This window comes from Myxine glutinosa, chromosome 5, assembly GCF_964187855.1.
Source record: "Myxine glutinosa chromosome 5, kmMyxGlut1.1, whole genome shotgun sequence".
Taxonomy (NCBI): Eukaryota; Metazoa; Chordata; class Myxini; order Myxiniformes; family Myxinidae; genus Myxine; species Myxine glutinosa.
The window spans coordinates 144,406,530-144,422,548 of NC_136265.1; the positions used below are offsets into that span (position 1 = coordinate 144,406,530).

Sequence of the window (16,019 nt, forward strand, 5' to 3'; positions counted from 1 at the left end):
CTGGGTCTCTTTAGCCAGTCCAAGGTGTGCTCAGTGCTGTTAATTATTGGTACTTGTCCGAAATCTCTGTACACATCTACACATGTGATCAGTAGGTGCAGTAGGTCAGAAACCCCCCAAAACAAACAACAACTGAAAATGGCTGCAGTAAAGACTTGGCAAAGTATCTCAAACGAAGATACCAGGAGTCTGGTGATGACATTGGGTCACAGGCTCGATGCAGATATTGCATGTAAGGGATGAACAACCAAATACAAATTATTATATACTTTATAACTTATTTGAAGTTAATCTATTCCAAAACTTATGCTTACCTAAAATGGGGGAATTTAACATAAAATGTGTTGTTGTTCTACAATGGTAAAACATATATACATAGAAATACCATTAAATAAAAGCTGACCTTTCGTACTCTTGCCTCATATTCATGTTGTGATCTTGAATCCAAATTTCTTGAGTATATAGCAATAATAAAAAACAACTTAACTTCACTGTTCCAATACTTTTGTAGGGCATTGTATATACATTTGCGATATCCTTGAAGGAGAGTTGTGCAAACCATGTTGTGCTTTGAGGATGCTCTGTATCAAACAACATCATCATCATAGACTCATAGTAAACACTTTTGGTGTGTGTGTGTGTGTGTGTGTGTGTGTGTGTGTGTGTGTGTGTGTGTGTGTGTCATTTGTTGTTATTCCCATATGTGGGTTTGAGAAGGTGGAATAGAGTCCTCCCAGGTCTCAAAGTATCCACCTCCGTTTCAGTAAGGGATCGTGATTCATGGACCAGTTTGTTAAGTTTTCTTATTCTCAAAGTGTTCCTCCAAGAGCTCTTTTGAGGATGTCATCGAGCCTCGGACAGCTTCCAATTGCAGTTCATTTGTCATAATATTCCCAGGGATAATTTTTAAGATCTTTGTAAGGTTCCTTTTTTCCATTCCCATTGCTCCAATAATAATGGCTGGTGCCATTTTGGTGCTCTACAGATTCCAGGATCATTTCACTTCATTTGTGAGGGTTTGGTGTTTAGTCATTTTCTTGATTTCTGCATTGTTTAGGCCAAAATCGCTGGGGACTGACACCTCAATTAGCAATGCCTTTTCCTTTTTATACCTCAGTACTATATCCGATTGCAACGCGTTGTTTTCTCTGCTCATGCTTGATGTGATCATTATGTCATATCTCGGACACATAGATATTACTTCCTTATTTTCAGCGATTGCTTTGGTTCATCTTTCAATGAGTTTTCTGGAACTGGGATATTGAGACTGTTGCAGATGTGCCAGTAGAGTAATCTACATACTTTGTTGTGCCTTTGGGTGCTCTGACATGAGGTTTTTTTTTTACATCCTGATAGGAAATGGCTCATACTTTCTGTTTCCAACTTGCAGAACCTACACTTGTCTGAATCACTTGGTCCTGCCATTTTCTTAAAGCCATTGGTGTCGTGTCCTTGGTCTTGGGCATTCATAATAATTCGTTTTCCATCCCAGTTGAGCTGACCTCTTCTTAGACATTCCAAAGAGCCTTCTTTGTCTACTCCCAATCTGTCCCAACTTTTTTTTATACCTTCCTGCTCTTTTATCGTTTTCCCAGTTGTCGGTGTATATCTGATATTCCGTTTTGTATTTTTCTTTTGTCATTTTTGCAATTGTTGGGGCGGCACTAGTTTCAGTTTCTTGTGTGAAATCTTCTATTCACATCTGTCTTTGAAATCTGTCTTTGAAAATGTTTTGCTTGGTGGGTTCAGGATACCTTCTCTGGTTTGTTGTCTTTGTGTTTGCTTACAAATTGGATTCGGTAATCTGTTGCACTTTTTATGTATTCGGCCAATCCTTGTTGTCATTCTGTGTACTTGGATGAGCTCCATCAGGCCGCTACCTCATTTTCATCTCGGCATGTACATTCTCGGGATACATTGATTTTTCTCAAACATTTTATGGATAGTGAGGAGTTTCCTTGTTTTGATATCCAGTTTCTTGATGTCCGATTGTGGCCAGTTTATTATTCCGCAGGGGTACTGGAATACTGGTATTGCTAGTTGGTTCATGGCTTTGATTTTGTTCCTTGGAGAGAGGTATGTTTTCAGGATCAGCCTTATTCTGCACAGGTATTCTTTGATAATTACCCTGCACTCGCGAAGCGAAAAGCAGGGTTAGGCAATCGTGTGCGTACCTACTTGTGTATTTGTGGTGTACGTGTCTGCATTTTAAAAATCCATTTTCTCGGCAACCGTTTTTTTTTTTTTTTTTTTTTTTTTGTATACAAGATCGAGGCTCGTGAAAGAGCGAACATTAATCACACAGAAAGACAAACCGACACATAAAACATATAACATAGGGAGCGGTAGACAAGATGGGGAGAGAGGGGGAAGGACACAAACACAACATTTGAGAGCAGGGACCGAGAGACATGGAGACATCGAGAGATCTGAGAGAGGGCGAGGGCTTTGGGGGGGGGGGGGCGTGGGAAGGGGGCAGTGGGAGAGGTATAAAACATATGGACACTGCCAGGACTTCCAGGAAAGAAGTTGGAATTTCAAACAAGGTGGATCTGGGGTGAATTAGCGGGGGTAGAAAATATCAAGGTTTTGGATGGGGGAAGATAAGAGATGGTGGTGAACAGCTGTTTTAAAGACCTGGAGGGAGGAGTGGGATTGAAGGGAGTGAGGGAGTTTGTTCCAGAGGCGGGAGAAAAGAGGAATGAAAGAGTGAAGGTGAGCGGAGAGCCGAGATTTCGGCAGTTTAACCATCAGAGGGTTGCTGGCAGATCTTGTGCGACCTGTAGGAATATTTGGGGGACAGAGCACAGAGAGAGCTGGGGGTGCAAGGCCGGAGAGGAGTCGGTAGAAGACAGAAAGACCACCTACCTGCCTGCGGTGAGTGAGTGAAAGGCCCTCAGAGATAGCTTCATCGCGGGAGATTCCAATAATTCTGAAAGCTTTGGTTTCAACAGCGTGAAGCCGAGCTAGGTGTGAGGCAGGAGCACCGGCCCATAGGGGAGAACAGTATTCCATTGAGCTGCGGATGAAAGCCTTGTATGTGGTGAGGAGCTCAGGTGTGCCGAGGAAGGACTTCGCACGACGGAGGATGCCCAGTCGGCGACTGGCTTTGGAGGCCAGCTTGGAAATGTGGTTTTCCCAAGAAAGATCATGGCAGATAGTGAGACCCAAAATCTTGAGCGACAGAACTTCTTGGAGAGGATTGTTGAAAAAGTAGATGGGAGGGTTGTCCAGTCGATCTTTTCGGAGAGACATAGTAAGAGTGTGAGATTTGTCAGGATTGAAAGACATGTTCCACTTGTTTGACCAGTCTGTGATTTTGTCCAGGTCTTCAGAGAGTGAGGAGGCAGCAGACTGCCGATCTGAGGGAAGAGGAATGGAGCGGCAGAGAGTGGAGTCATCAGCAAAGAGATAGAGAGCATTTTCGAGAGAGTCAGAGAGATCATTGATGAAGACCAGAAAAAGCACGGGGCCCAGAACACTGCCTTGGGGAACTCCAGCCTGAACAGGAAGAGGAGATGAGAGAAACCCATTCAGGGCCACACGTTGACGACGACTAGAGAGGAAGTCCGCCAGCCATGCGTGGAGATTTCCATGGATACCAAAGGAGGAGAGTTTGGTGAGCAGAGCGGGGTGCCAGACCGTGTCGAAGGCACGTGATATGTCGAGGGAGACAGCTCTAATTTCCTGTTTGGCATTGAGGACCTCCATCCATTGTTGAGACAGCAGAAGCAGCATGTCCAGAGTAGAGTGACCTGGTCTGAAACCAAATTGATGATCAGAGATCAAGCCATTGGAGAAGAGGAAAGATTTCATATCAGAAGCAATGATGGATTCCATGACTTTGCTGATAATTGGGAGAAGGCTGATTGGTCTGTAGTTGCTAGGATCTGTTTTTGCACCTTTTTTGTGCAAAGCGGTGATGTTGGCTGATTTCCAAGCAGATGGCAGTTGACCTTGAGCAAAAGAGAGGGTGAAGAGAACAGAGAGAGGGTGAGATAGAGCAGCAGAGCAGGATTTTAGGACCCGTGGGCTGATGCCGTCGGGTCCAGTTGCAGAATCAGAGTCGAGGGTTGACAGAAACTTTTCCACCTTGTCAGGAGGAAAGGACACGGAGTCCAGGAGCAGCAGGGTACGACTGGGTATGGTGGGTACAGAGAGGGATGGGTTTGGGACACAAGATTTAGAGGCAAACACAGAGTTGAGGCATTCAGCTTTTTCACGTGCGGAGTCAGCTGTGTAGCCGTTTGAGGTAAGGGAGGGGATGGAGGGGGAACAAACACCAGAAACGGATTTGACCAGACGCCACCAGGATTTGGAAGAGGGAGACAGATAAGAGAGTTCGGTCTTGAGAACGGAGAGATATTGTTTCCTGGCTCTCCTGAGGGTGGACACACACTTGTTTCGGGCTTTGTGAAAGGAAATGAGATTTCCTTCCGTTGGATTTGCTTTCCAGGAGACGAAGGCAAGTTGTTTCTGGGCAACAGCCTCACCACAAGATTCCGTGTACCATGGACGGGAGGAAGGGTATGACAACTGAAGACGAGATGGGATAAATCTGTGCATGAGAGAGAGCAATTTACTTTGGAAGAATTCCCAGGATGAGTTGATGTCAGAGGTGGTAGAGATGGGAGACCAGTCCAGATGATTGATGGCTGCTTGAAGACCGTGCCAGTTGGCCTGAGTGAAATGCCAGACTCGTCGACGCTGAGCAGGCTCCCTGAGGATGGTCAGAGAGATGTCCACTTTAACAAGGACATGATCAGATGATCCGATCGGAGCAGAAGAAGAGCAGCAGACATTTTCAGGGAAGTTAGTCATAACAAGTCCAGAAGAGAAGATGTTCCGTTGACTGAGATCCGGGTCGGGAAATTGACAGATTGTGTCAGTCCCAGTGAGTCGCAGAAGTCCTTTGCTGAGGAGCCATGGCTGGTGAGAGAGGTACCCACACCCAGCCAACTGGCATGATGACAGTTGAAATCACCACATATGAGGAAGAGAGAGTTGGGATGAGTAGATAGAAGTTGGTCCATATCATCAGACAGCGAGATGTAGATGGAGTCATCACTGTTTGGTGGACGGTACAACACACATATGAACAAGAGGTGGGAGCGAAGGGGAAGCCGTAGCCAGAGGTATTCCTGGGGGTGAGGTGGAGAGAGTGCAGTGCAGGGCGAGTGAGGAAGAGAGTTTTTGATAAAGATAGCAACCCCGCCTCCAGGACGAGGCTCAGGTCTATCATACCGGAGGAGGGAGTAGCCCGGGAGAGATACTATGGAATCAGAGACATCATAAAGGAGGAAAGTTTCTGTTAAGCAGATCACGTCTGGTTTGACAGAAGCAACCTGTATGGAGAGATCAGTTAAGTTTGAACGAAGGCCCCGGATGTTTGAGGTCCATACCGTTAATGAAGAGGAAGGGGGAGCATCAGATACAGAACAGGGGGGAGGAGGGGTAGGGTAAGATGTGGAAGAGGTGGAAGAGATAGGGAGAGCTGTTGAAGGTGTGTCAGAGATTTCAGAATAGCTCGGAGAAAGGGAAGGATGGGGCGGACAAAAGGTTTGATGGTGATTGGGTGAGCCACAATGAGGTGTTATTTGAGGAGGGGGAAGAGCGAGGCAGAAGGTTGGGGGAGATGGAGGTGAGAGTTTGAAGGGGGAAGAAGCGGGGAGGACGCTTTGAGGAGGGGGAGTGAGCGGGGGGAAATTGAGAAGCAATGAGGGTGGGGAGATTTGAAGGGGAGGGGTGAGGGGGGAGTTTGGGAGGGAAGGGACAAGGGGAGGGATTTGAAAGGGATGGGATATGGGGGAGATTTGGAGGGGAGGGGTGAGGCAGGAGTCTAGGAGGGGAGGGGCGAGGGGGCGATTGACATGAAATTTTACCATAGGAGTGCCTCCGCCTGTCCAATTATTTTATTGATAATTAGGACGTTATAGGTCACGTGTTATGGACGCCATGGAAAAACGTTCCACCTCTATATCTCCCAAACTGCTCAATGGAAAAAATGGAAATATGGCTCATTGTCAAGTAGTACTCCCCAAGGGGAATAAGATATGTTGATGATGTCATCGGTGCCTTCATTATGACATCATAATTCGACAAGTACAACGCTTGATCTGATCAGTATGGAAAATATTTCCTCTGCAACTGTTAGTCTGATGGACACGAAATTTTCAGAATATGAGTGGCTCTTCCTGTGGAATTAAAAAAAAAAGATAATTATGACATCATAGGTCATGTGGTACAGGCGCCATCTTGGAAAAAGCGAAAAACGTTCCACCTCTATATCTCCAAAACCGCTCATTGAAAAACATTGAAACGTGGCTCATTATAAAGAACTCCATATGGGGAATAGGTGTTGTTAACGATGACATCATTGGTGCCATAATTATGACATCATAATTCGACAGGTACAACACTTAGTCTGATCAGTTTGAAATTTATTGAGCGTGATCTATGCAACAATTATATTAGACAATATAAATTTATGATTGCATCGCTCACGTGGTCTGGCAGCCATATTGGATCAAAGAAAAAAAAACGGTCAAAAATAGAAGAGTTGGCATGCACCAAGTTGACTGCGCAGTGTAAGTATTCTATGAATACCATCTAGTCTTTTTCTTCTTATATAAGCAGTGCCATTGCAAAGCTCACAATGTTGAGTTCCTTCAATGGGGGATGATTTTGGTACCAGTCTATTGAGTGCTTTGTTGGTTCTCCCAACCAGATTTTTGTCCATCAGTTGTTTTCTATCTTGTATAGTTGTGGTCTTTCTTCACTGTTGTCATCATGTAATGGTGTCACTGTCATCTTCACTATTTTGTTTGCCAGTTCTTCTTCCAGTCTTCGCTGGTCTCATCATCCTTATCCTCACTCTCTCCTTCACCCCTTTGTTCCCATCTTTCTGCCTGTTATCATCTGGTGTTTTCACTTGGTCCACGACTGGAAGTCGGGTCTGTTACCCCTCCCCATTATGGTGGTTCTGGGTCTCCTCCCCCTCTGTCTCACCTCGCCTTTGCCGCTGGGTCCCCAGTGACGCTTCACATTCCAAACCCTTGCTTTGTCACACAGCTCCTCCCCACACTCCATTGCTTTAATCCATTGTGCCTTCTTTTCCTCCATCCTTCTGTCCACCCCCTGGTGAGTGCTCGGCTCCCATCCTCATATTTTTTCTGATTGGGTTCTGGCCTTCACTGCAAACTTTTATTTTATTTTTATTTCGGAATTTATGTGTCGTTGACGCAATTCTTTCAAATTTGTTGGATGGCACCCTCTTTGCTCTGGTGGTCAATCTGGTCTTCTTCAGCTAGTGTGTGTGTGTGTCTATGTGTGTATATTTGTATGTGTGTGTGTGTGTGTGTGTGTGTGTGTGTTATCACCCAGTAATTCAAAAGTTATAGTTAGTTTCAAACCCAGAATGATATATACGGTATCTGAAGTTTGGAAAGCCTCTCCTTTTAAAATTTCTAAATGGGAAACCTTTCTCGGTTTTTACGGGCAAAGAAAATAAAGAGATGCATTCTCGTATGATAGATTGCATGGAATGGTATGAATACTCTTTTGTCTTATTATTATTATTATGATTAACAAAGAAGAAATTAATGTAGACTGAAAAGAGAAAAAGAGGGAATATTAAAACGATGTGTATTAACAAAATAAGACAAATCTTGCATGGGGTAGGTAGTCAATGTAGGCTTGAACAGGAAGACTGATCTATACCACTGGTGATGTCAAAAAGAAAAGCGCTAGCAGTTATATTACAAAACATATACAGTCTGTTATGTTTGCTCGTAAATATATTTAACCCATTTAGTTTTTGGCCCATGTCAAACCAAACATTGGAGGAAGACAAAATCCTCGTCATTCCTGTAAGTTACAAAGCCGTAGAAAAGGTCGTGTTTGAGAGGATTGAAAAAAGTATGGATGAGGCACATATCTAATTAACATGTTCGTCAATACTGTATTCTGTATAGATGAAAACTACACCATACAGCTGTATACGTCTTTACTAGTACCCGACTGCAAAGCCGCAATGAGCCGGCGAAGCCAAAGCCTCTTGCCACTATTTTACCCATCACTATGGCATCAGTAGGTTAGGTAGTTGGTAGTACTAGTAGGTAGGTGTAGTAGGTACCGTACCTGGTAAGACTTGGTAAAAGAGAAGAGCAGACAGTCCTCCCCAATACCGGCATACAATAAATGTCACAAGAAGCTTAAGGAAGTAACTATACGATGTGCTAGCTTAAGGCCTATTTTAAGAAATTTTAACTGGGCTTAATATACATTTTCACAGTATGTGTGTAGTCTTCTAACTTCAGTCGCTGTCAGGACTGGTTCTCTCCGGGCACTGCGGCTTCCTCCACCAGAAGAAGTTAGCTTGCAGTAAGATCAGTGCTGACAGATCAGATGATAGCGCCGTTTCAACGGCAATGTGTGACTGTCGTTAATCAAACCGTGTCGATGGCGCTGATTGGCTGACCTAAGCTGATTGCTGATTGGTCAGTTCACAAAATTTCGCAAATTCAGACCTAAAATGGCACCATTTGCATTCTGGATGAGATTAAAATTGATAAAATTTACTTCTTGATTAATTCGGTGAATTCCGTCTCAACTTCGGATATTTCCGGCCATGAAAAACTATCCCCTACGGCCGCGAGATTTCTAAAAAATAATTCTTCGTCAATTTTAGAATATCTGACGCCGTTTTCACCCTCTGAAACGCGCAATAAGCTTTTTTGAAATATTTTTTCAAATGCTCGAATCTCATTGGTTCCGGTGTTTGGTGACGATTTTCGTTGAAGATAACGAGGTTGGTCTTAAAGTATTTTAATTACAAATTAGAGGTGCATTTAAGATTGTGAATCAAACAAAGACAGGTGAAACAAACTCCTATTGAACTTTTTCGCAATTTTTTAATGCATACTTCCGCATCCGGAAGATGGCAGCCTCCATTGAGTGATTTGGTTTTTGAAATATTTTTTCAAATGCTCGAATCTCATTGGTTCCGGTGTTTGGTGACGATTTTCGTTGAAGATAACGAGGTTGGTCTTAAAGTATTTTAATTACAAATTAGAGGTGCATGAGATTGTGAATCAAACAAAGACCGGTGAAACAAACTCCTATTGAACTTTTTTGCAATTTTTTAATGCATACTTCCGCATCCGGAAGATGGCAGCCTCCATTGAGTGATTTGGTTTTTGAAATATTTTTTCAAATGCTCGAATCTCATTGGTTCCGGTGTTTGGTGACGATTTTCGTTGAAGATAACGAGGTTGGTCTTAAAGTATTTTAATTACAAATTAGAGGTGGATCAGATTGTGAATCAAACAAAGACCGGTGAAACGAACTCCTATTGAACTTTTTCGCAATTTTTTAATGCATACTTCCGCATCCGGAAGATGGCGGCCTCCATTGAGTGATTTGGTTTTTGAAATATTTTTTCAAATGCTCGAATCTCATTGGTTCCGGTGTTTGGTGACGATTTTCGTTGAAGATAACCAGGCCCGCGCGGACCGAGGTTGGTCTTAAAGTATTTTAATTACAAATTAGAGGTGCATAAGATTGTGAATCAAACAAAGACGGGTGAAACGAACTCCTATTGAACTTTTTTCAATTTGGTATGCATACTTCCGCAAGATGGCGGCCTCCATTGAGCGATTTTGTGCGTCAAAGCTTCGAAATTCTCAAGCCAAGGGATCCAGCAAAATCTGGCTTTTCAACATAATACATATGTGTTCATTGACAACACCGGCTTCGCTGGCTATTATACGTATACCTCATCCTCATCTCCTACTTCGTCACTATCTCCTGTAAGGTACATTTGCTATGGAAATCCAAGTGTGTATGAACATGTCACTTATGGTTCGAGTTCTTTACCGGTGAGATTTCCTTCAGACATTAATTACGTACCGTGGTGCAGGAGATGTGAAAGATCATGGAGGATTGAGCTTTGTTTTCTTCACTTTTCTTATATTCTCTTTAAAAGAGTTAGTGGTAAAAAAATTTTTTAAATCTGTAATAGATGAATGTATTGAACCTGCATTGGCAATGTGGACCCATTATGACGTCACTGTAACTCGCTCAATAACTTACATCAACGTGGACGATAAACCTCTCGGTGATGGGATCATGTGCCTCCCACAGCCTGTGACTGCCACCCCGTTGGAGCAGCTGGCAAGACGTGCAATCAGACAACGGGACAATGTCCATGCAAAGATGGAGTTTCGGGCATTACCTGTAACCGGTGCTCCAAGGGCTATCAGCAGAGCCGCTCGCCGGTGGCCCCATGCATCAGTACGTCACACGAGCACACACACACACACAGAAACACACACACACACACACACACATACACACATACACATACACATACACATACACACGTACACACATACACACTCATATACGCACACACATATACACACACACACACGCACACATATACGCACACATATACGCACGCATACACACATACACACATACACACACATACACACACACACACACACACACACACACACACACACACACACACACACACACACTCAGCTGTGCAGAATGGCTCCTAAATTTGATGGTAAACCACTCTTTATAATTCGGACTTCTGGTTTCCATGCAGTATGAGGCTATCTATATACACTGTATTATAATGTCGAAATTATTGATCCTCATCCCACTGCTCACTACATCACTACCTTTACACTATCCTGTCGGACTTATCTAATGCAATGAGGTGTGTGTGTGTGTGTGTGTGTGTGTGTGTGTGTGTGTGTGTGTGTGTGTGTGTGTTTGCCTTGCCTTTTAAACATCTTTTTAATGGTTTTGCTGGACCATGCATTTTGAACCTTGAGATTAGTGCTCTTCTTCAGCCTTGTGAATTTGTTTTGCCTTTTTTGCATAGCAAAGCCATTTGTGAGTAAATAAACACTTGTCCACGACTGAATCTTTAAAATTGTGCCATTAGCACTGCTATTGGGGCTTGCTGTTGTTAATTATGTTTCCAAAAGACCCGTCTCCCATTCCATAGTAATGCCGAATATCGAGGAGGAAATTCAAATTACATTGACTGAGACATACATCTCGTTCGGCTTCCCTTTAAAACAGAATAATTCCACATTTGATAAACAGTGTGGCCATTAATGATCCCATTGTACATAGTGAAAAGATTAGTCCATTATGTGCGATTAACTTAACCCGATTCCTTGCTAGGGTTTACCTGTATAACTAGATGGTATTCATAGAACACTTACCCCGTACAGTCGATTTGGTGTGTGCCAACTCTTCTATTGTCAATGTTTTTTTTTTCTTTGATCCAATATGGCTGGCAGATCATGTGACCGATGACGTCATACATTTACATTCTCCAATATAATTGTTGCGTATATCACGCTCAATAAATTTCAAACTGATCGGACTAAGCAGTGTACTTGTCGAATTATGACGTCATAATTAAGGCACCAATGCTGTAATCGTTAACAGCACTTATTCCCATGCGGAGTTCTTTACAATGAGCCACGTTTCAATTTTTTTTCCATGAAGTGGTTTCGGAGAAATAGAGGTCCAAAGTTTTTTGGTTTTTCAAGATGGCACCTGTTCCATGTGACACATGACGTCATATTTATCACTGAACAATTCTGCACTTTTTGACGCATTCTTTGGTGAAAAATTTGTGTCAATCAGACCAACGGTTTCCGAGAAAATGGATTTTTAAAATGCGGACACTTACGTACGCAACTGATCGAAGAACTATTTAACCCCACTTTATGCTTCACGAGTGTAGGGTATTTAGTACTACTTGCAACAGGTGAGCGTCTGGAGAAGTGGATATGGCACAGGCACGATTAGCCAAATGACCACCGGCTGTTTTTTAATTATGTTGCAATTCTTTAAGGGTAATCAGTGAGGAGAAAAACAACCTCTGAGATAGAAAATCATGACATATGACTTTAACAGTCCAAAAAAAAACCAGCACGACACAGTGAAGGAAATCTTTAGCTTTAAATAAAGGAACTCATTCACAGCATCTGTCGAACTCAACTGCACTGTAATCCTGGCTTAACTACACTGTGGTCCTAGCTCAACTCTGTTGTGCATCTGGCTTTACTAAACCACGTTGCTGCCTCAACCATATCGTACTCTGAGCTCAACTACACAGTACACTTGCTTCTACTCAACTTGGCTCAACTGCACTGTGCTTCTAGCTCAACTTCACCGTGCTCTTGGCTCAACTACACCATACTCTTAGCTCAACTACACCGTGCTCTTCAGTGGGGCAACGTAGCATAACAATTGTGCATTTTGTGAGGAAAGCACCAAATTTGGCAGACTAGTAGACTATCCTATCATGAAGAGATTTGGATATTGGGCCATCTCAAATTCAGCCCCTGATGGCTGTGGCAGCCATTTTCCAAAATGACACCTTCAGCTTGTTCCGACGAATTGCATCATCAATTGGCTTGGTCCTTTCCACCAGGCATTCTCTGGTGAAAGCCTGGAACTGCTCTTGGCCAATCTTCTTCACATTCCTGACAGTCTCAACTGCAGCAGGACCTGCAATTTCCTTTGTGTCAAGGACAACTAGATCCATGCTCTCTTCCTCAAAGGGGTTGCCAAGCTCTTCTATGACGCTGACAAGGGCGCGGACATCCTTGGCGAAAGAGGTCTGCACACTTGGTGTCTGGTCGTGATGACGTGTGTCCTCTCACCTCCCCAAGTGTTGATGGCCATCTTGGAACTCTTCTATGGCCCTGGAAACTTCTGGCCCGGCAATCATCCAACGCCGCAGGGCACTTGGGTTGTCAGTGAGGCCGACTGCTGCACCATCTCCTTTGATGCAGGCGTTATTCTGTTCATGCACCTGGTCGATTGGGATCGAAGAGAACACCTTCTTCATCTTCTGTACAGTGAAGTTGCCAGCCCTGATTTCTCTGGCTACATCTGGGTGCTTCAATGGGAGTGCAACCATGTCCCTCAGGTGAACAGGGACCCACCTGGCATAGTGTGTGTGGTCTAAGGCATGGAACCATGGGACCAGTTCCGTCAGGGCATCAAGGTACATCGTGAATGAAGCCTGCCGCAGAGAACGCACGTAGACCAGTACCAACATCTCTAGTTCCAGCACAGTTGCCCAGTACTGAAAGTTGGGAATGTCTTCTCCTCTCTGGTGACATCAGTCTTCGAACTCAGGCAGGTCTACTGCATCATCAGCATATGTCATACAGTGGCGTTCATACGCACGGTGTTGCAGGATGTGCAGTGCCGCTGCAGTGATTTGATGAGCTCTTCTTGTGCGGGTGACGTGGGCAGCTCACAGGAAGGAGTCGGCCGTCCCTGGCATTGCAATCTCAGCTTGAAAATCTGCAAATCTTGCAAAAATCAAATCTCTGAATCTGAGATGGCCCAATATCCAGATCTTTTAATAATATGATAGTCTACTAGTGTGCCAAATTTGGTGCTTTCCTCACAAAATGCACAATTGTTATGCTATATTTCGCTTAGCTGCCGGACTACTTGGCTCAACTACACAGTACACTTGCTTCTACTCAACTTGGGTCAACTACACTGTGCTTCTAGCTCAACTACACCATGCTATTGGCTCAACTACACCATACTCTTGGCTCAACTACACCATGCTCTTGGCTCAACTACACCGTACTCTTGGCTCAACTACACCGTGCTCTTGGCTCAACTACACCGTGCTCTTGGCTCAACTACACCATGCTCTTGGCCCAACTACACCGTGCTCTTGGCTCAACGACACCATGCACTTGGCTCAACTACACCGTGCTCTTGGCTACACTACACTGTACTTTTGGCTAAACTACACCATACTCTTGGCTCAACTACACCGTACCCTTGGCTCAACTACACCGTACTCTTGGCTCAACTACACCGTACTCTTGGATACACTACACTGTACTCTTGGCTCAACTACACCATACTCTTGGCTCAACTACACCATACTCTTGGCTGAACTACACCATACTCTTGGATACACTACACCGTACTCTTGGATACACTACACCATACCGTACTTTTGGCTCAACTACACCGTACTCTTGGATCAAATACACCGTACTCTTGGCTCAACTACACCGTGCTCTTGGCTCAACTACACCGTACTCTTGGCTCAACTACACCATAATCTTGGCTCAACTACACCATACTCTTGGCTCAACTACACCTTACTCTTGGCTCAACTACAACATACCCTTGGCTCAACTACACCATACTCTTGGCTCAACTACACTATACTCTTGGCTCAACTGCACTGTGCTTCGAGCTCAACAACACCATGCTCTTGGCTCAACTACACCATACTCTTGGCTCCACTACACCGTGCTCTTGGCTCAACTACACCGTGCTCTTGGCTCAACTACAAAGTACACTTGCTACTACTCAACTTGGGTCAACTACACTGTGCTTCCAGCTCAAAGACACCGTGCTCTTGGCTCAACTACACCATACTCTTGGCTCAACTACACCATGCTCTTGGCTCAACTACACCATACTCTTGGCCCAACTACACCGTACTCTTGGCTCAACTACACCGTGCTCTTGGCTCAACTACACCATGCTCTTGGCTCAACTACACCATGCTCTTGGCTCAACTACACCGTACTCATGGCTCAACTACACCATGCACTTGGCTCAACTACACCGTGCCCTTGGCTACACTACACCATACTCTTGGCTCAACGACACCATACTCTTGGCTCAACTACACCTTACTCTTGGCTCAACTACAACGTACTCTTGGATACACTATACCGTACTCTTGGCTCAACTACACCGTACACTTGGCTCAACTACACCGTACTCTTGGCTCAACTACACCGTACTCTTGGCTCAACTACACCATACTCTTGGCTCAACTACACCATGCTCTTGGCTCAACTACACCATACTCTTGGCCCAACTACACCGTACTCTTGGCTCAACTACACCGTGCTCTTGGCTCAACTACACCATGCTCTTGGCTCAACTACACCATGCTCTTGGCTCAACTACACCGTACTCATGGCTCAACTACACCGTACTCTTGGATCAAATACACCGTACTCTTGGCTCAACTACACTGTGCTCTTGGCTCAACTACACCGTGCTCTTGGCTCAACTACACCGTACCCTTGGCTCAACTACACCATACTCTTGGCTCAACTACACCATACTCTTGGCTCAACTACACCTTACTCTTGGCTCAACTACAACGTACCCTTGGCTCAACTACACCATACTCTTGGCTCAACTACACCATACTCTTGGCTCAACTGCACTGTGCTTCTAGCTCAACTACACCGTGCCCTTGGCTCAACTACACCATACTCTTGGCTCCACCACACCGTGCTCTTGGCTCAACTACACCGTGATCTTGGCTCAACTACACAGTACACTTGCTGCTACTCATCTTGGGTCAACTACACTGTGCTTCTCGCTCAACTACACCGTGCTCTTGGCTCAACTACTCGGTACACTTGCTTCTACTCATCTTGGGTCAACTACACTGTGCTTCTCGCTCAACTACACCATACTCTTGGCTCAACTACACTGTACTCTTGGCTCAACCACACCGTACTCTCGGCTCAACTACACCGTACTCTTGGCTACACTACGCCGTACTCTTGGCTACACTACACCGTACTATTGGCTAAACTACACAATACCCTTGGCTAAACTACACAATACCCTTGGCTCAACTACACCGTACTCTTGGCTCAACTACACCATACTCTTGGCTCAACTACACCGTACTCTTGGCTCAACTACACCATACTCTTGGCTCAACTACACCGTACTCTTGGCTCAACTACACCATACTCTTGGCTCAACTACACCGTACTCTTGGCTCAACTACACCATACGCTTGGCTCAACTACACCATACTCTTGGCTCAACTACACCGTACTCTTGGCTCAACTACACCGTACTCTTGGCTCAACTACACCATACCCTTGACTCAACTACACCATACTCTTGGCTCAACTACACCGTACTCTTGGCTCAACTACACCGTACGCTTG

General features: G+C 44.5%; 1 protein-coding gene across 3 annotated transcripts in view; it reads left to right on the forward strand.

The window, feature by feature from the left end:
• The window catches only part of LOC137439669 (netrin-1), a 246,676-nt gene that overhangs the window by 170,892 nt on the left and 59,765 nt on the right, over window positions 1-16,019 (forward strand). For all 3 annotated transcript variants that reach the window (XM_068135649.2, XM_068135650.2, XM_068135648.2), the window contains exon 4: window positions 10,144-10,293. In XM_068135649.2, coding sequence (XP_067991750.1) covers window positions 10,144-10,293 — 150 coding nt within the window. The remainder of the gene's footprint in view (window positions 1-10,143; window positions 10,294-16,019) is intronic.